Below are 19,528 nucleotides of genomic sequence, written 5' to 3' on the forward strand. Positions count from 1 at the left end.
AGCAACGTACCGGTAGTCCCTGTATTTCGTGTATACCCCCCCGTGCCTGTTCTCTCCGCTTTCCCCGTGAGCCATAAATAACTTGCGGTGCATCTAGGATTTAATCTCTCGGCCGTAGTAACAGCATCGCTACTACTACTATAGCGCGCACTGGAGCCTTTAGAGTTTTCCCTGAAAATGCAGCTCTGGTCATTGTTTCTTAAATCTTAAAAGACAGGCGAGCAGGCACATACGCTGGGCAATTAAAAGGCATCGATCGAGGACAAAGTGTCTATCCGCTCAACTAAGTAAAGGGGGTAGTCCCTCTTTCGTGATAAATTATGGAAAACCTTGGCTGTAGTGCCATTGCTCTCTTTTGTGTGTGTGTCATCTCAACTTTTCACTATGAATTCTCGCCAGGCTTGTTCTCGTTATTTCCATTGGCATTGCAACCGATCGCCTTTTTTTTTTTTTCTTTTTAAAATATCCTTTGTCGTCTTCCTGACCTTTTTTTTTTTTTTTTTTTTTTTTTTTTTTTTGTCTATCACAGCAACATGTTCCTTTTGTCGCGTGAGTGCAAAAGTTCGAGTTTTTGTATTTCTCTTTTTTTTTTTTTTTTTTTGCGTCGCCTAATACGGAGTGCATTCAACTTGCATTAGATTTGTCTTTGCCATTACTGATAAAGAGTTTTCACATGGTTCTCTTCTATTTTGTTTTAGTACTGCAGACGAGTGAGATCGATACTGGTCGCCATCTTTTTTTTTTTTTTTAGGACGTGCCACCTGTTGGAACGTTGGTATTTCTCTAGTGAAAGCAGAAAATGAAGCAGTTAATTCTTTCCTTTGTGCGTGTGTGTGACCTGTCATTGTGTTATTTTCTTTTTTCTCTCTGAATGGATATGCCCAACCAGCGAGAAAAAGGGAAGAACTATATTAGGCACCTTCAGATACAATAGGGTTGGGTCTAAATAAGCTGCCATTTTCTACCTACGTTGCTGCCCCAAAGATTGGTGTTTTAATAACGAGTCCCGTTAGTTTTTTCAATCAGGTAAGCCAAGTCGGTCATTTGATTGCATTTCACACTTGAGGGAATATAATCAAAAACGAGTCTCGACGCCCCAACGTTTTGGTTCTCCCGTTTTTTTGGGTGGCTGAGTGGGGCGTGGCAGGGTTGTCGTTCGTTTTCTCCCTTTATTTTGATGGATCGCTATGGAAAAATTAATTCTTGTGTCTCCTATATCAAATCAAGTAGAACAGCAAAAGAAAACAATCAGCGGATTTAGGTTTTTCAGACGATGGAAAGAGAGCTCAAAAGCCACAAGAATTGGCGAAAGGGCCAATTGCGTTCAGAAAGGTTAAACGAGTTCCACGAGTTTCGTGATTGGACATGGGGTTGACGAAGCGTCTGTTAATTTGTAGATGTGGTTCTGATAACAAATCAAAACAAAAAAGGGCGGAAAGACAACAAAACGTTTCAGAAAACAGTTTCTCTCACTTCTCATTCCGTGAAAGTAAAAAGAAAAAAAACGATTCAAGAAGAGAATGAAATGTCAGTTAGCGCCATCTGAACGTTGTTGGATAGGCGTGAAAAAAAACTTGTTTTTCTGTTCGCGGCCATTTGTAAAAAAAAAAAAAAAAAAAAAAACTAGTGGAGGGAGGACTAAAAGCGGATTGTAAATCCGCGGTTCGGTACACTCCCCTTCGGTTTTTTTTCCCCCCCAGCCCTTAAGGTAAAGGAGGCGGGGCACTAATGAGAATAAGAGCGACGCGCGCGCTTTTCTTTTTATTATTGTGCCCTTCCTCTGCTGCTGGTCGTGCCTTGTAGCAGACGGAAGAAAAGCGCCATCAACCGGCGTGGAGAGTCCCTGATATTTTCCCCTCTTCTCTTCTCTCCTCTCCCCTCTCTCTATCTTCTTATCCTTTTCTTTCTTTCTTTAAACACAAGGCACACACATACGTACAGGCGTCTTACTGCTTCACTCTTTTTTGCTGCTCTCTTATATTTCGAGAAAGAAAAGAGACTCATTTTGTGCTTTTATTTTTTCCCCTGGAGAAGAAGGAAACACACAAAAAAAAAGGACTCCAAAAAGAGGGGGGCCTGACTCGTGTTGTAGTGCAGACAGCGAAGCGCGCGAGTTCGGTACTCGACTCGGCAGAGAGAACCACCAGTTCAATGTTTCCCACCAGCCAGGGCATTTCTTCTCTTGCAGTCGAAACTCTCTGAAAGAAACGTTTTGCATACAACACGAAATTTGTTGTTTATTTTTTTTTTTTTGCTTCCAGTGTCATTGGAAACTGCGAATAGTGTGTGTGATTGTGTGTTGGCCATTTATTCGTTTGTACGGTGCGTGTGTGTTTTGTTTTTCCGAGTGTGACACACGAGGAGCTAAAAGGTCGCGTGTGTGACTATCTGTTTGAAGAGAAAAGAATTAAATACCTGTCTGTTGCGTCACACGAAAGAAGAAAGATTCTATTTACCTAGTGAACACAAAAGAAGACAAATCTAAGTGCAATCAGAACGGGACAAAAGAAAGTGACGTTGATCGGTCGTTGTTGCATCAGATCTCCATTTATTGGGTGGGTCTTGGTTTTTTTCAAACATTTTTCAAAATCTTGAATTCCGGTTTTCGTTGACCGCATTCGTGTGGCATCTCTCACGTAAGATTTTGTTGTTATCTTTCGCGTTGGATATTTGAGAAGAGCCAAAAGAATTTCGTAGTAGTGCCGTCATTTCGAATATCCGCGTGTTTGATGGCGTGGCGTCAGTCAGTCGGCCTCGAAAAACATGGCGTCTCGTCAACTGTTGAATGTTTCTTGACCCATCACAAACTCGTGTTCCTTGTTGTATTTTTGTGTTGCTTGGATCTTATTTCTTTTCTGAATATAATTAATTTTTTTTTTTCATGTTTCAGTTTTTGAAGTGAAGAGGTTCATTTGATACCAAAATTCGACAGTTGAAATTCACTTCGTCGTCGTTTCGCCAATTTTTTTTTTTTGTGTTGGCGTTTGACGCCCCCCTCCATTTTTTTTCTTTTTTTTTCCACCTCAACTTGTTGAGTTTTGATTTCTCAACATTCTTCGAGGAGGCGAGAAAATTTGAAAGGAAAATCTCCATAAACGAGAGGAAGGAAAAGAGTGACCCCCCTCCAAAAAATTGCAAGTTTCTTCTCATCGTAGCATGAAGAGACCCGCCTCCGAAGTCCTCTACGCCTACACCTTGTTGCAGCAGCCTCTCGCCATCATGGACGTCATGCAGGTATGTAACCTTCATCTTTCATTTCAACTGCCATTGTTGTGGTTTATGCTTTTCCAAGGTGAAAAAAAAAATTTTTTTTTGTCTTTTTTTTTTTGTTTAAGGTTGTCTGGGGCATTTCTAGAAGGGAAAAAAAAGGGGGGCTGGGTTTTTGGAGGTCGAAGTGAAGTGAGGGAGGGAAAAAAAGGCAGGGGGTATGGGGTGAGTTGTTGGAAACAAAAGAATTTCTTTTGTGTGTATGTGTCTGTACGAAATTCTCGGTACTATTTTTTTTTTTGTTCTCCGAGTGCTGACACCTGGCGGCCAGGTGATTTGGCTTCCCCCCCACACAAACATTCTAAAATTGAACGATGCTGTGTTTTATATCGACGGCTTGTTGTTTGAACTTTTGAGGTATTTGTTGCCCTACCGATAGGAGCAAGAGAAGACCCTTTTCTTTTCTTGGCTTTTTCTTTTTTTTTTTCCCCCAATCTTGTGTTTAATCGACGAGTTCTACCCCCCCCCCCCCCCCCTCGTGGAACAAAGTCAGAGTGCCAGACCGTGTCTGTTTATTTCCGAAATAGCTTCAAGGCCTTTCTCTTTCTCTCTCCCCTCGAGACACTGTTAGAGATTTTCCTTCTACCCTGGCTAGTCTCTTTATTTCTTATTTTATTTTTTTTTTCTTTCTGGTGTATATAATCAATCCGTGTTGAATCAAACAAAAACATCCGCAAGTCACGGCATTCCTCCGCCGTTACAAACTTGAAACGAAAACAACACACGAGCCTCCGGACGACCGTTGCGACTTTAGTTTAAGAAGAAACGTCTCTCTCTCTCTCCCTTTTTCTTTTCTTTAAAAAAAAAAAAATGTCACGATTTTGAAAGAAAAAAAAAATTCACCTTGATTATAAAATTATCGTGTCCTTAAGGAAAAGACAGTTTGTGTGTGTGTGTGTCCCGGTTTTTTTAGCTCCCGATTAATTAGGGGTGGGGAATGGAATGGAGAACAAAAATAAAAAAAAAAAACCTCAAGAAAAATCCATTGTGTAGGAGGTTTTTTTTTTTCTTCTTATTTCCAGTTGGGAAAGGTGAATGCCTTGAAGGACGAGCCAAGGTGAATCTCATCGTCCGCGCGGAACAACCGCATAAGCTTGAAGCAGCAGACCCTTTTTTATTATTTAATTCTTTTCCTCAATTTTTTTTTTCCCCTCTCCCCTCCGTTCGAAGCTCTCAGCGGACCGGCAACGCATATCCTCCCACCCTTCTTGTCCCCATTTCGGAAATAATAGTAATATTTGATAGGAACGTATCTATATATATATATTTTTGTTTCGTTTTAAACGCAGTGGAAGGGCAAAGAAGATTTCAAAAAAGAAGAGAAAAAGGCAGACTTTTTTTTTTAATCATTAAAGGCACTTTCCCTTCTGTGCATAATTGATTGGCAGCCAACTTTGCTCTTCTGCTGCAAAACTTTTGAATCTAAAGCTGTACATATTGATTTGGCCCTCACTTTACAGCACGCACTCGGAAGAGGCATTGAAATGCCTTGTTTTTTTTTTTAATGGGAAGTATCACCTATCGCTGTTTTTTTAATTGAATCAAGCTAACACACCTGATGGGGCGGCGGTGGTACGATTACGTTTCTTTTGAAATGTTGCCGCCTTTAAACAAAAAAAAAATATCCTCAATTGTTCATTCACCAATTCGAGCGGCGTTATCGTTTCGTATGCGAACACATTGCAATAGGGCGGGCGGCATCTCTTAATGCAAGTTGGCACTTGCAAAGTCCACGCCTTTTGGGTCGGCGTAATGCTGTCGAGTTCTTGTTATTTACTTTGTAAGTCGATCTCTTGTCTGGCTCTTCACGAGCCTTTTTTTTTTTTTTTTTTTTTTTTTTTTACTGTTATTATTATTATTTTTTTTTTTTTGTTTCTTTCGACCGCACCTTGGTAACGCCGTTGGCCAAGACTTTCGTGAATCTTCGAAGGAAAAAAAAAAGAAATGTCGAAAAGAAGGAAATATCTCCCATCGGCAACAAAACTGCGGCAGATGTTTCGGGGGGCATGACCGGCTCCTGGTGTGTTCTCCCACCTTCCCTACCAGCTGTTATGCAAATCTGAACAGATAAAAAAAAAGAATGTAAATATATATATATATATATCTTTTTTTTTTTTTTTTCTTCGACAATGATATTCTAGAGAGGCTATGTAAGTTGTCTATCGTTGTAGATGAGGGATCGTGTTTCTTTTTCTTCTTGTTTTTGAAGGCCGTGTGTATTAAAGTTTCCAGGTTGGTGGTGTACACCAGCGGATCGTTAGACATCAGACGGGAAGGTTGGGCTGCACCTGTGGTCTCTGTCCATGTCTCAAGGGCGTGTGAATGGTGCCATCTCACGGATTATTTTTGAGAGAAATGTGCAATTTTCTTTATCCTTTTCTCTCTTTTTTTTTTTTTTAAGATCTAATCGTCCGCATCTCTTGTCGCAGAGACAAGATGTAGTCTCTGATCTCTTAGTTGCTGATCATCTTTTTTTTTTTTTTTTTGTACACTGCGGAAGAACCTGATTGGCCGGCTGACACTTGTTTTATTAGGAGTGTGTTCGGCTGGTTTTCTTGCTGGTGTTCATTTGATATTGATTACCAGTAAGAAAAAAAAAGGGGGTTTGGGGTAAAGCGAGGCAGACCGTGATGGCCCTGTATGTATTTATATGTTGTCAACCTTGATAGATGGAACAAGTTGCTAATGGTTTCTCGGGAGTTTGGCATTGAAAGATAAATGATCCTCTCTCGTCCTGGCGTTTGAAACAACCACCACAGTTTTCCCATAGAAAGGAAAACCACAAAAAAAAAATCCTTGATTTTCGTAATAGCGTTATGGCCTTTTTTTTTTTGCGTTTCATGCGCAAAATATGGGTGTCTAGTTCCCGGTTTCTTTGGGGAGGGGAGGTGGGTTGTTTATTAGAACGACGCGGGTACGGGAGGCGGGCGGTGTCGAACATGGCGCTAGCGAACGGTATCTGGTGGTTTAGCGAGAGCCATCTAGCGGCCAATTTTGTCACTACGATTGGCTTGCGGCGAATGGAGGGGAGGAGGAAAGCGGAATCGAGCTGGTCGGGCCTTCTTCTTCTTTTTTTGTGCTCGTCTTGCCGGCGTAGTATAGACGAAGACCCGGAGCGGAGCAGTTGCGCTCAGTCAGTCTGTTCAGTCTGGTCGTGGCCGTGCGTTCGTCCGCCCTTTTTTTTCCCTTTCAATCTCTCTCTCTCTTTTCTCTCTCTCTATCTCTCTCTGTTTTTCTCTTCCTATCTTTTTTTATTTCTCCTACTTGTTTTTATTTTCATTAATTCGTTTCCTTTTCCTCCTGACTACCCCTTTGTTTTGTTTTTTTTCCCTCCTGTTGTCCAATTTCTCTCTCCCCTTTTTCTGACACTTGACAGTTGTAAAAATCGACGCTGTACTAAGTACGGGGAAAGGAGAAGAAGAAGCTAATTACATTTTTGTGTTAACAGTTTCGACGTGTGTGTGTGTGTGTTGTGTGTGTTTGGTTTTAGTGTATCCTCCGCCGCCGTTTCTCTTCCATCCCATTGGCTGTTGATAGCCGCGTACTATACTTACACACACTCCCACCAGTACCAGCACGAACCCCACACACAAAAACGAAAAGAAAAAATTGTGCGAGAGTTGACTTGAGTGTCGTTCAATCTTTTTCGATTATTCTCTCTCGTTAACATTGTTGTCGTGTGTCATTGCCGGCGAGCTTTTTCCTACTCTATTTCTACTTCAACGTCATTGTCTTCAAATGCAAATTTCGACGATGGTAAGCCCAAACTCCTCACAACAACAGGGGAAATTGTGTTACTTTTTTTTTTTTCAAATTAGGGAACGTCGGTTATCAGTAGTTTGCATTATTAAAAAAAAAATCAAACGTTATCTACTTTTGTATGTGTGTGTGTGTGTGTGTGTCTGTTAGAGTCCATATGTTCTGTGTGCCCTTTCATGAAAACTGTTGCACACTCACACACACATACAAAAGGTTCCCCCCCCCCCCCCCCCCCCCCCATCGAAACCCTCCCTCAAGACCGGCTGCTATATAGCAACAGCTCGTTTTATGTATGGATGTACCAAGAGCTTCTTCTGCACCAAACACATGCCCCAACCATCACAGCCCCCCCGCCAACCGGTTGAATGGTTGTGCAGTGTGTCTGTGTGTGTGTGTGTGTAGTATATAGTATGCGGTTGTACACCGAAGCGTGGAAGAACAGACATACCCTGCGGGTTTTCACATGAAGAAGAGAATCGGGGAATGGTGAAGAGCGGAGGGGGGGGGGGGTCTTTGCACTCGAGAAACCTGTGGAGGGACACAGCGGCTAACGCAAGAGAGAGGAAAGCAAACCCAGACGGAGCCAACACTAACGCTTGGCGGTTTTTCTTTTTTTTTCTTTTGCTTCTCGGATTTCCTTTTGGTATCTGAGGAATGTTGTTTGTTGCCCAAAAGAGAGGAGGGGGGGGGGAGGGGTGTGCTTGCAGCCACCGCCAACCGTTGAGAAAAGAGTGTAGGGAAAAGCAAGTAGGAAATGTTCGTGTCAATCCATCACGTGTAACATATTATTTATGTTGAGAATTAGGCATTTTCTTTTTTTTTTTTGTGTGTGTTCGTTTAAAATGTGGCCTTTTGGGCTTGCGTAGCAACTGGTTCATTTTCTTGCTAAAGAACTGGAAACTACTCCCCCCACGCGTACACACACACACATACGCAGAGAGAAGAGAAACCCACATCCGGTGGTGGTGATACCGTCGGCCACGTCAGTTCGATCTAAAAAAGAAATGTATTTTTTTTGTGTGTGTGTGTGTGTGTATGTGTGTGTAATGGTGGTTGGTAAAACTTGGAGGTAAAAAGTTTGCCCCAAGTTTTTCGTGCGGGTTTGTCGCGCCAAAGTAAAAAAAAAAAAAAAAAAAACCGCTACCGGAGTCTCAATCGAAACAACAACATCAAAAAAAAAACCAGACGGTTGTGAACGAAGATAACCGTCCGACCAACCACTGCCGAGAAAGTTGTTGTTATTTTTTCTTCTTTTTTTTTTTTTCGTATCCGCCTCTCTTCTGGCATCAGCGTCCTTTCCCATGTCTTGTGGCGTGTCTGCGCTTTAGCTGCCACCGCCGCACCAGCAAAAAGCAGATGCTATTTTTAAAAATGGCTAACGGAAATCTTTTTTATTTTTATTTTTCCCCATGCAAGAAGGGCGGCCGATTGGAGCACGTCTGTAGGGTTTTGGGAGCCGGCAAACCGGATTGCAATTCTCGTCTTTTTTTTTTTTTTTTTTTACCCCATTGTTCCCCCCCTGCCGGAACAACATTTCGACGCTCGGCAAAGCAAAAGAAAGACAACTTATTTATTTATTTTTGGAAGAGATGTACTTTAAATGAAAAGAATGGCCTCCTTTGCGACGTTGATCCAGAAATCCCTTCCTTTTTTTTTATCCGAAAAGCGCTCACACAGGGACAGTTGATGGATGAATGAATAAGAAAAAAAAAGCGGGGGGAGGGCGGACCTAAAGAAATAGATGAAAAGGGGATAAAGAAAAAAAAACTGGCGCAGCAGAGAGAACAAACAAACAAACAAACAAACAAAAAAGTCCGGTAGCATGAACGAGATTCCAACAGCATTCCGCTCTTGTTTTTGAGTCTGTGAAAATCCTTGCCCATCCTGAAAAACTCTTGATATAGAACCGGATGTGTCTGGACAACGTGACCCGTTGATTGTCACAGCGCACCGAGTGAGTTGGAGTATTTGTAGTTGGGGGGGGGGGGGTGGCCTTTGGGCCTTTCTCTCTCGTTTTTTTTTGCAACAGGAAATGGATGATGACATCGGCCGTGCCTGTCTGGAGGATGAGTTAATAGACTAGCGCATTCCATTGCCCCCCGTGACTAGCACAGGGCCAACGGCCACGACCGTATAATAATCATCAACTAGATTTCCTGGGATTGGAGTGGAGAGGGGGGGGGCACAGACAAAACAAAACAAAAAAATAATCAGCGTGAGCTATTTAAAATGGAACTACGGCCCGCCATGTTGGAAACAGACTTGCTCGACGTCATCACTCTATGTTCGACTGGACCCGTTCGTCTCACGTTTCCTTCCCGTCGTCTCCTCTTTTTTTTTTTTTCCTCCTCATCTTGAGATACAGGCTCGTTTTTTTTTTCTTGTTTGGTTGGTTGGTTGGTTGAGTTTCTTGTTTTTAGAAAGGCGAAAAAAAGAAACCCATCTCCGGTTTGGCACCATCCGACCGTACACTGCGGCACGTACCAAATAGAGTCATCGATCCTAACCCAACTCCTCCCCCTATTTCGTCTCTCTTCTTTTTCCTTCGTCTTCGCTCTTTTTCGTTCTTTTTTTTTTTTTTTTTTTATTTCCGTTTGCTTTTCTTTTATAGTTTTGTGAATTTTTTTTTTATTTTCATTGCCACACACGCAACTCTTTTTTTTTTCCTTCTTCGTACATTCGGGCGGAGATCTAAGTTTTTTTTTTTCTTTTCTTTATTTGGCTCATTCGCTCTTTTTTTTTTGTTTTGCGGATTGTTGAACCGCGGCCTTTTTTTTTTTTTTTTTTTTCGCCGTCGTGACTGCGACGGGTTTGGGACTGTTGCCAGGTCACGTGCAGATAGTATGTCCGTCTTGCCTCCGTGCTCCGACTACCGAATAGTCCCCCCCGCACTCGCAAGTTAAACATTTTTATTTTATTTTATTTTATTTTTTTTAATCTTGAGGAGATGATGATCTTGTCTCTAGTTAGACGTGAATCTTTCTACAGTTAAAAAAAAAAGTACGGCGGGATGTAATTTGCTTTTTGCCATGGACCGGATATCCTTTTGCCTCCCCGCCCCCCTCCAATTTTGTTTTCTTTAAATGGACAAAGCTGAATGACGTTTGATTTGCGTGAATGATCCCTAATGCCTTGAAGGGTATTATTGGGAAAGCAACGTCGTGAATGACGCACGCTTTTATTTATGATTTTGAAAAAAAAAAAAAGAAATCGAGTATTCTAATCAAGTCAAGGTTTTGCTCGTTTTGCGTGGTGTGGGAGGATTCAACGCTTTTTGATGACTGGTATTTTTTTTTTCTTTCTCATTTTTTACCTTGACCTGTTGGGTTGCCTGTTGCGGTCTGCGTGAATGGGTTTTGCGTGAGGGGGGGGAGGGTTGGTGGGAAATTTGATGATGGCGTGTGTGCGGTGTTCGCCTTCTTTGCCGCTCACGTTTTTTTTTTTATTTGGTGCGTTCACCCTTCGCTTCTCGAAAGCGGGCGATGTGTTCGTGGGAAAGGAGGCGACCGCGTCCTTAATTCTATCCATTTGTTGTTTCTATGGGGTGAAGAGAAATAGTACGGCTGGGCCTGTCATTTGATTTCACATTGAATTTTGTTTTTGTCTTTTTCTTTTAGCGTGGTTCTGAGGAACTGGCCATGAGCAACGGCGCTGTACTCAGCCCTCAATCCAATCACGCCGATAACAACAACGACGCCAAGAAGGTAAAAATAGACGAACCTTTTTCATTTTCTCTTTTAACTGAAAATTCTGGGAAGCATTTTATTTTTTTTTTAATATAACGGGGAGAAGGGAGAGAGTTGGGGTATTTAACGAGTTTCTTCCCGGATGTTTGAATCCTTTTGACTTTTCTCCATTAGTTTATCTTACAAAAAAAAAAAAAAAAAAAGAAGAAAGAAGAAGAAAGTCGTGATTGATCTCAATGCCCCAGGCAGTTTGAAAGAACTCTTGAGGGCCGCTCATTTGAGAACGAGGCGGGGGTGGTTTAAGTTTTTATTATTTCCCCTCCCCCGGTGCCCACCAGGAAATGAGATGATTGTATTCCGTGGGTGAAACCAACTGTGAATTAATGTACCTCACGATTTCGTTGTTTTTTTCTTTTCTTTTTTTTTTTTTCTATGCGTTTGTGTCCGCGTCGTGATTGTGGTGATAGGTGAAACTGGAGCCCAGGAGTCCGGCCAAGCCCTCGCGCGTCGTCCACATCCGCAACATCCCCAACGATGTGACGGAGGCTGAGATCGTCCACCTGGGCATTCCGTTTGGACGCGTCACCAACGTTCTCGTCCTCAAGGGCAAGAATCAGGTGCGTACGTGTTTTGTTTGTTTTTTTTTTCTTTCTTTTATTTCACTTGTCTGGAAGATGCTCTCGAGGCCATCTGTTGCTGCTTGCTTGGACCACCCACCGTCATCATCATTCATTCCGCTTCTTTGTTTATTTGTTTTGTTTTGTTTTTTTCTTGTGCATCCAAATCAGAAACTAAAAAGATTCATTTGATTATGTTTTCATAGGCGTTCTTGGAGATGGCGGACGAAGGTGCTGCCATTTCGATGGTCAACTACTTCAGCAACGGCACGTCGGCCCAGCTGCGTGGCCGTAACGTCTTCGTCCAGTACTCTAACCATACCCAACTCAAGACGGACCAGTCCCACTCTAACGCTGTACGTCTCGTCTTTCATTCTTTCTTTCTTTCTTGTTGCACTTGTAAATTGACTTTTAATGAATTTTTTTTTTTTTCCCGCATGGCCCACTTGACTGGCGCGTGTAGAGTGCTGCTGCTCAAGCTGCTCTGCAAGCTGCTCAAGCCCTTGCCGGCCAGACGGAGACTCAAGGCGGACCCAACACCGTCCTCCGCGTCATCGTCGAGCACATGGTCTATCCCGTTACCCTAGATGTCCTCTTTCAGGTATTGCAACTAGTTTTTAATTTAATTTTTTTTTTTTTTTTTTATTTGCATTCGGTATTTCGGTAATTAATGATTATTTATTTCTCTTTTTTTTTTTTTAATGAATCCATCAGATCTTTTCCAAAGTCGGCCGGGTGCTGAAGATCGTCACTTTCACCAAGAACAGTACGTCCTTTTTTTTTTTTCCATTTTTTTTTTCCTCATCTGTGGGCAGATGTTGTGCCCAAGTTTGGGAAACGAAAGGGATTAGCTCAGGAGCTTCAATTATTAATGGGGTCTGGATTTGAGAAACACAAAGTTGGAGGGGGGGGGGGGCAAAACACACAGGCTCGGTACTCGCTCATTTACGTTTTAAAGACGGCTGTTTTCGTCGGTCGTTTGTTGTTGTTATTCAGTTTTTTTGTTTGTTTTTTTAAAGTTTGGAAGACGATGGACGTGCCATCGTCCCCTTTTTAATTTTCTTCACTGGGTACGATGTTGTTTACGTGATTCGTCGTCGTGTTTGGTTCGGGTGGCGTGTCTTTTTCTGTCTTGTGGATGAGTTCCCTTTTTCGTTGTGTTTACACTAGCGGGCAATGTTGGGGGGGGGATAGGGCTTTTTGGAACATGGTTTATTTACGCGATGGCACAGATGCTCTCTTATGACTATCGCTCCCCTTTTTTTTTTTTTTTTTTTGTGGCCTCTTTGAGTCTTTCAACTGGTGTGGGTGGGTGGTGGGGGGAGGGTAGGGAAAGTGTTCCAGATGTCCGATGGACGAGATGCCAAAACAAAACGGGACCGGAACCTCTTCTTCTGGCCGTCTCTGCTTCTCGTCTTCTTCGTCGGCTTTCGGAGGGGGGGGGAACGTGTGACTCATGGTGCCCTCTTGAGCTAAATTTAGTTTTTTGTTTCATGACACCACTCTGTTTTTGGGGTTTATCGCTTTTCCTTTCGTTTGTTCGCTCCGTTTTTCTTCTTTTCAAGAAGAAGAAGAAGAAGAAGAAAAAAAAAATGAGAACATGGAATTGTAAAAGAATGCGAAAATTGAATTGATGCGTTTTGTTGTTATACAGATACATTCCAGGCCCTGATCCAATATCCGGATGTTGTTACTGCACAAGCGGCTAAACTGGTACGTTTTGTTTTTAAAATAAAAAAAAAAAGAATAACGCGCTATTTGGCAATGCGAGTTCAATTGTGATGTTTCTCGAGATAGACGCTGGACGGACAGAACATTTACAACTCTTGCTGCACGCTGCGCATCGAATACTCTAAATTGAGCAGCCTCAACGTCAAGTACAACAACGACAAGAGCCGTGATTACACTAATCCGACGCTGCCTACCGGCGATCACAATCTAGACGCTTTCGCCATGACAGGTAATTTAACGATCTCGTTTAATCTTTCATTTCTAAATGGCTCTTGCGCCACACGCACACACACACACATACTGACCAAACGCCCATCTTCTTAAATACCCTTTTGCTAATTTTTTTTTTTTTCGTGAATCTTCCTTAATCGATCTTTCTCTTTAAAGAAAAAAAAATCGATTTTCAAAATTTTTTTTAAAGGGAATTTTCTTTTCTCAATTAGAATTCGGTTCTCGTTTTCAATAGCGTGACGTTCCATCACTTCAACGCTTTTAACTGTCTTTAAGTTTATTGTTTTTTAAATGTCTTTTTAACTATTCGCAGTGTTGGGCTTTTTAAAATTTCTCTCAATATTAATATTAATTTTACTATTAACGTTCAACTAAAAAGAAGGGAGCACAACAAACATTGTCCAAACTGTGGCATTGAATTCGGAATTTTTTTTTTTTTTTTTGAACTTTCATTTTAAAAAAGAAAGAAAAAATTATGTAATAACTGGCAACGCACTCCAGCGCTCATCTTATAATTTTGTATGTGTGTGGTTGGTTTCGTTTATAACTCATTGATCAAGAAAGAGGGATGTCGGTTCTAATTGGGGGTTTTGGTTGTCAAGACGATTTTCATTTAATTCTTGAGGGGGAGGGAGAGATCGTAGAACATTGCTTCCTCATTTTCCAATATGATTTTGTTATTATTATTATTATTATTATTGTTATTTGTGATGTGTTAGACTAGTAGTGGCTAGTGTGTACTTGTTATTTGCTGTGGTCTTGCAACCCGGCCCACATGTTGTATGTGGATTTTACTTAGATTATGAATGTGCGTGGTCGCTGTTAGGTGGCGCCGGAGTGCTGGCCTCCCCTTTCCAAGCCATGCATGGCCTCGCATCGCCCTTAACCGCAGCTTACGGCTCTGCATCGGTCGGAGGTAGGCATCCAACCATCCATCCCCCCCCCCCCCCCCCCCCCCCCCAAAAAAAAAAAAAAAAAAAAAGAACACTCCACCCACCCACCCACCCCCCCTCCATATTATCTTTACGAAATTTCGGCTTTCATTCTTGTATCTATTCCCCAAATTGAATCACGCAATTCCATTGGTTCTTTTTCTCTTCTCAATGTAAATCGGCTAGCAAAAAAAAAAAAAAGAAAGAAAAAGATGCAACATACCTTCTCGTTTTCTCTCTTCAGCTTCTGCCTCATTTTTATTTGAACACTAAAAAACCAACAGCTAAAATGGAACAGCGCGTTTTGAATGTTCTCATTCTGTTTTTGACGTGTTTGGTTTGGGGAACCAGTTTCTTTTTTTTTCCTCGCCTTCTGCTTCACTGTCGTAATCATCACATTCACCTCCCAATTTTAATTTCATAAAGCAATGTTTTAAATTTTTTTTTTTTTCTGTCATGATCGGAATCAAAAATTATAAAATTAAAATTAATATTAATTTTTTTTATCCATTTTTTTTTTCGTGTGCTTCACAATAGGTGGCGGAGCTGACTTCATCTTACCAAGTACGTAGTTAAAAACCTCTATTATTTTTTTTATTTTTCTTTATCTGATGTTGATCGATTAGACAAAAAGAAACGTGGTACTAAACTCGCCTTCCTTTTGTTTCTCTCTCTCTCTCTCTCTCTCTCTCTGAAAAGGTGGTTTTAGCTTGCCAGGTGGCTCGGCTTCTGCAGCTTTGGGACCGGCTGCCCTACGCCTCTCGGGCCAGCCCTGTTCTTCTGGAGCCGTCCTACTCGTCTCGAATCTCAACGAGGAGGTATATTTTTCTTTTCTCTTGATGTTGTTGTTGTTGGGATTTGTTCTCACTCTGTTTAGTTGTCGAACGGTGGTCCCTTCTAAACACCTTTGTTTTTATTACTTCGTCGATTTGTTTTTCGTTCGTTTTTCATTCTGTTCACGTGTCGGTTTCACTTTTAAAAACATTTCTTTTGATTTTCATTTGGCAATCGGCACTCCCGACTTTAATGGGGGAGGGTTCATTGACAAACGTAGTTTTTTTTTTTAAATTAATTTAACTCTTTTTTTTTTCTAATTAACTTTCCCAAGTATTCGAATCCTTCAACTTGCAAAGGATAAGAATAACCTTTTTGTTTCGTCATTTTATTTTTTTTTTTTAACTTTTCCCATTTATTTATTTTGTGCTTTTTTATTTTATTTTTTTTTTCTCTGCTCTCTGTGGTATATTCGTAAACACTACACACACAAAACAAAAACAAAAACAAAAAAAAAACACATTCTACTCTTCACACTACCTCTTGCGCTGGTCCGCTCTGATGCTGTCGCTGCCGCTGTTGCTGTTCTCGTCCCGCCTGTTGCCGCTGCCCACGTCATATTCAATTTCATTTTTTTTTTTTACCATCTATTTAAATCTAAAACCCAAAAATTCTAATCTTGAATTTTTTTTTCTATTCATTAATCACTACACCACCTATTGTCCTTAATTTTTTAAATTTATTTTATTTTCTTTCCTTTCTATGGGAAAACAATTTTTTTTTTTTTTTTTTTTTTTTTTTTTTTTTTTTTTTAAATTCACAAACCCTCTTCAAATTCATATATAATCCCGTCAATATTCTCCAACACTCGCAGATGGTCACGCCTGATGCTCTCTTCACTCTCTTCGGTATGTCTACCAGTTTCTTATTCAGATAATTTTTTTTTTTTTTTTTCATTCTCCGTTTGACATTGTTCTCATTTTTTTCTAAATTTCTACTTTAATTTATGTTTTGTGTTTGTTGAATTTCTTTCTCTCGCGCGCGCACCGTCACTTTTATTTATTTTTTTTTTTAAATTATTATTTCAATTGAGCTTTTTGGATAAGAAAATATCTGGTTGCCAGACAAGATCGGAGAGAGAGAGACGAGAAATGACGAAACGCTGTCGAATAGTTCGAGACTCATTGCGTGTTCATTTTCCTTCTCGTTCTTTGCAGGTGTTTATGGCGATGTCCACCGGGTGAAGATCCTGTTCAACAAGAAAGATACAGCACTCATTCAAATGGCAGAGCCGCATCAAGCCCAACTTGGTAATTAGTCGTCTGGTGTTGTTTGGCGCCATCTTGACGAAACTTCTGAATTCATTTTATTTATTCATTCCATTGTATTAAAAATTTATTTTATTTTTTTTATTTTTTTTTTCGCTTCAGCTATGACTCACCTGGACAAGCTGAAACTCTATGGCAAACAGTTGCGAGCCATGCCCTCTAAGCACCAGGGCGTTCAGATGCCCAAAGAAGGCCAACCGGATGCCGGTCTGACCAAGGACTTTATCAACTCGTCTCTACATCGTTTCAAGAAACCCGGCAGCAAAAATTATCAGAATATCTACCCTCCTTCGTCCACTCTTCACCTGTCGAATATTCCGTAAGATTTCTTGTTATATCTTTCATAGCAATTGCCTTTTTAACACTGGACCTCCATTTATTTTTTTTTTATTTTTTCCTCCAAACATTCCCCGTTACAGGCCGAATGTCACTGAAGAGGAGATCAAAAACGCCTTTACCGCGGCTAACTTTGCCCCACAGGCCTTTAAATTCTTCCCGTAAGTGTTCCATGCCCTGATGTTTACAAAAGACTTTTATTATTATTATTTTTTTTTTTTTTTTACTGATTTATTTCATTGTTTTCCCGGTGAGTCAGGAAGGACCGGAAGATGGCGTTGATTCAACTCGGTAGTGTCGAGGAAGCCGTGGCTGCTCTCATTGTAAGTCTAATTCCAGTTTTCTTGTTTTCTTTTTTCCTTCCCTGCTAAGACAAAAATGCGTGCACGTCAGCAGTTGTTTACCCAATTCGTTCGTCCTAACTCACTTTCTTTTTTTTTTTCTCTTTTTTTCTGTGTTCCGAAATAGAAAATGCACAACTATCAGCTCAGCGACTCGAGCCACTTGCGAGTCTCCTTCTCCAAGTCGACCATTTAAAAAAAACAATAATAACACACACAAAAAACAAAACAAAAACAAAAAACAACAAAAGCACACGTACACATAAAATGTCCCGAGAAAATCGAACAAACAAAACAAAAACACGTGCATCTGGATTCGAAAAACAAAAACCATCCTTTCGATAAAATAATTATTGGATTTTTTTTTTTTTTTTTTTTGATTTTTATTTTATTTTTTGCGTGTTTGTGTCCCGTCGAGATGAGAAGTGTTCAAAATGCGCACCTGCCGGAAGTCTCTAGCGCGTTGCACAAGTCCCCCGCCCTCCCCCTCTCCCTCCCCTCTTTACCTTATCACCGCCCTCTTACACTTAGAACCATCAACAACACGTTGGGAAAACATTTTCAACTGCTAGAATTTAGCTCTTCTCCGCGTTTTTTTTGCTTCTTCCTCTTCTTCTTCTTCTTCTTCCGAAGATGGATGATGAAATGTTTTGACTTGGCAACGAGGCAAAATGATTGTTCTTCACCGATCTACCGTTTGCTGCTTTGAGGCTGAGCCTCTATCGCACAAAAACAAACAAACAACAAAGAAAACTACAACCACAAACTCTTTTTTTTTCTGTCCTTGTTTTTTGTTCTCCTTTTTTTTGTTTTGGTTCCATTTCGATGTCACCGCAATCGCCTCTCCTGTCCACTCGTGTGCACCCCGTAACACCTTTCGTGTGTGTGTGTGTGTGTGTGATGTCTGTTTATTGGGGGCTCAAGAGGAGGAGAAAATGTTTGTCTTCAATTGTTTGGAACTCCCAAAAAATGTATTTTTTTTTGTCCTCCTTTCACTTCCGACATACTCGACAAGTAAAAACGAACAAATCACAGAAGCAAAAAAAAAAAAACAAAAAAAAAAAAAAAAACTGTGGACTAACCCTATACACACCCACCACCATTACACCTGACTCGCCCATCATTTCGCTACCGTTGGTAATCATTTTTTTTTTAATTTTTATTATTATTTTTATTTGTTGTGCGAGATGATCGACTGTTCTTGGGCACATCTGATGTAGAATTAGATCATTGATTGCGGCAGCCCAAAAATGTGGTGAAAAGACAGACCTCTAAAACAACACTCCTATCTACCCCTCATTTATAACTACCCCTCCCTCCCCCGTCCCTAGAAACAAAAACATGAAGAAAAAAAAAAAAAAAAAAAGAATAAGGGAATTTAAGATCTATTTTTGCAAGTGAAATTGTACATCTCTTGTTTTATGCGCCTCTTTTTTTTTTGAATTATTATTATTCACTTTTTTTTTCCTATTTGGCCCCATATAAAAATTGCTGAGAAGAGGATAGTTAATTTCATTTGGGTTTTTGGGTAGGGAGGAGATTTCAAAAAAAAAAAAAAGTGTTGGGCTTTCTTTTGTTGCACACAAGAATGGAAGCGGGAATTATAAATTTTTTTTCTTTCTATTTGTTCGAAACACCATATCGTTTTGAAAGTGTGCGCGTGTGTGTGTGTGTGGCTTCATTTTTCCCCTCTCACTATCTTTCAAATATTTTTCTTTCTTTTCTTTTCGTTTTTCTTTTGTATTTTCTGATCGACCTTTGGAAAAAGCACCCTACAAAAACAAACATTTTTCTCGTCTCTTTTTCCTCTTTGTCTCCAACTTATTTTCCCAATCCTCTTTCTATATATCAAACATTTCCCTCACTTTTGCTTGCGAATTAGCTTAATGTGTGTTGGGGGTTGTCTTGTATGTGTTCTGATTTTTTTTTCTATCTATTACATCTTCTTCTTCTCGCTATCTTCTTCTCTTGATTTTTTTTTATTTAAAATTTATTTATTTATTTTTTTTAAACATTTAATTTCACTTTGATTTTTCAGGGGGAGGGCTTTCACCGTACTAGGTGTGTCTTCACTTCGATCTTATCTGGTTCAGTTCTTCTCCACACCTTCACACCAATTTTTTTTTTTTTTTTCTTTTTTTCTTTTTTTTTTGTTTAATTTCGGTTTTCGTTATTGAGAGGGGGGGGGGACAGAGACGGAAGGCCTTCAGTCCTCGGACCATTCCATCGTTGCGCTCTTTGCTTTTTTATTGAATTGGCTAGTACCCTGAAATGTTCTTGGGACAGCACACACACCCACAAGACAAACGCATTTGTTTTTAAATGCTTTCCTAACGCATTAGGGGAAAAAAAAAACATTATCACGAACAAAGCAAAACAAAAAAAAAATTATTCGAAAGGAAATGTTTGTTTTTCTTTCTCGTTGGAAGAATCTCATCGGAATTTCATTTGCGTGCAAAAAAAAATGATCGAAAATGCCGAAAATAGACGCGTTTATGTGCAGATTTGCCGGGCATAATTTTTGTC

The 19,528-nt window shown here is 40.4% G+C and overlaps 1 protein-coding gene across 4 annotated transcripts; it reads left to right on the forward strand.

Moving 5' to 3' along the window:
• Nucleotides 1-3,046: 3,046 nt before the first annotated feature.
• Nucleotides 3,047-18,960, forward strand: LOC130689079 (polypyrimidine tract-binding protein 3-like). Of its 4 annotated transcripts, none has more exons than XM_057512099.2 (17): nucleotides 3,047-3,234; nucleotides 10,644-10,730; nucleotides 11,180-11,329; nucleotides 11,536-11,685; nucleotides 11,793-11,930; nucleotides 12,044-12,095; nucleotides 12,984-13,042; nucleotides 13,127-13,289; nucleotides 14,091-14,207; nucleotides 14,761-14,787; nucleotides 14,923-15,041; nucleotides 15,872-15,905; nucleotides 16,215-16,307; nucleotides 16,428-16,644; nucleotides 16,745-16,822; nucleotides 16,921-16,984; nucleotides 17,130-18,960. In XM_057512099.2, exons 1-17 carry the CDS (start codon nucleotides 3,157-3,159, stop codon nucleotides 17,196-17,198), a joined length of 1,695 nt encoding a protein of 564 aa, XP_057368082.1. In that variant the 5' UTR covers nucleotides 3,047-3,156; the 3' UTR covers nucleotides 17,199-18,960. The 4 variants fall into 4 exon arrangements, with proteins under 4 accessions (XP_057368082.1, XP_059352068.1, XP_057368085.1 ...); XM_057512102.2 differs by having other exon boundaries at nucleotides 3,058-3,234; nucleotides 14,118-14,207; XM_057512110.2 differs by lacking the exon at nucleotides 3,047-3,234 and adding an exon at nucleotides 6,629-7,023.
• The last annotated feature ends 568 nt before the right edge of the window (nucleotides 18,961-19,528 follow it).

Source organism: Daphnia carinata, chromosome 7, assembly GCF_022539665.2.
Source record: "Daphnia carinata strain CSIRO-1 chromosome 7, CSIRO_AGI_Dcar_HiC_V3, whole genome shotgun sequence".
NCBI lineage: Eukaryota > Metazoa > Arthropoda > Branchiopoda > Diplostraca > Daphniidae > Daphnia > Daphnia carinata.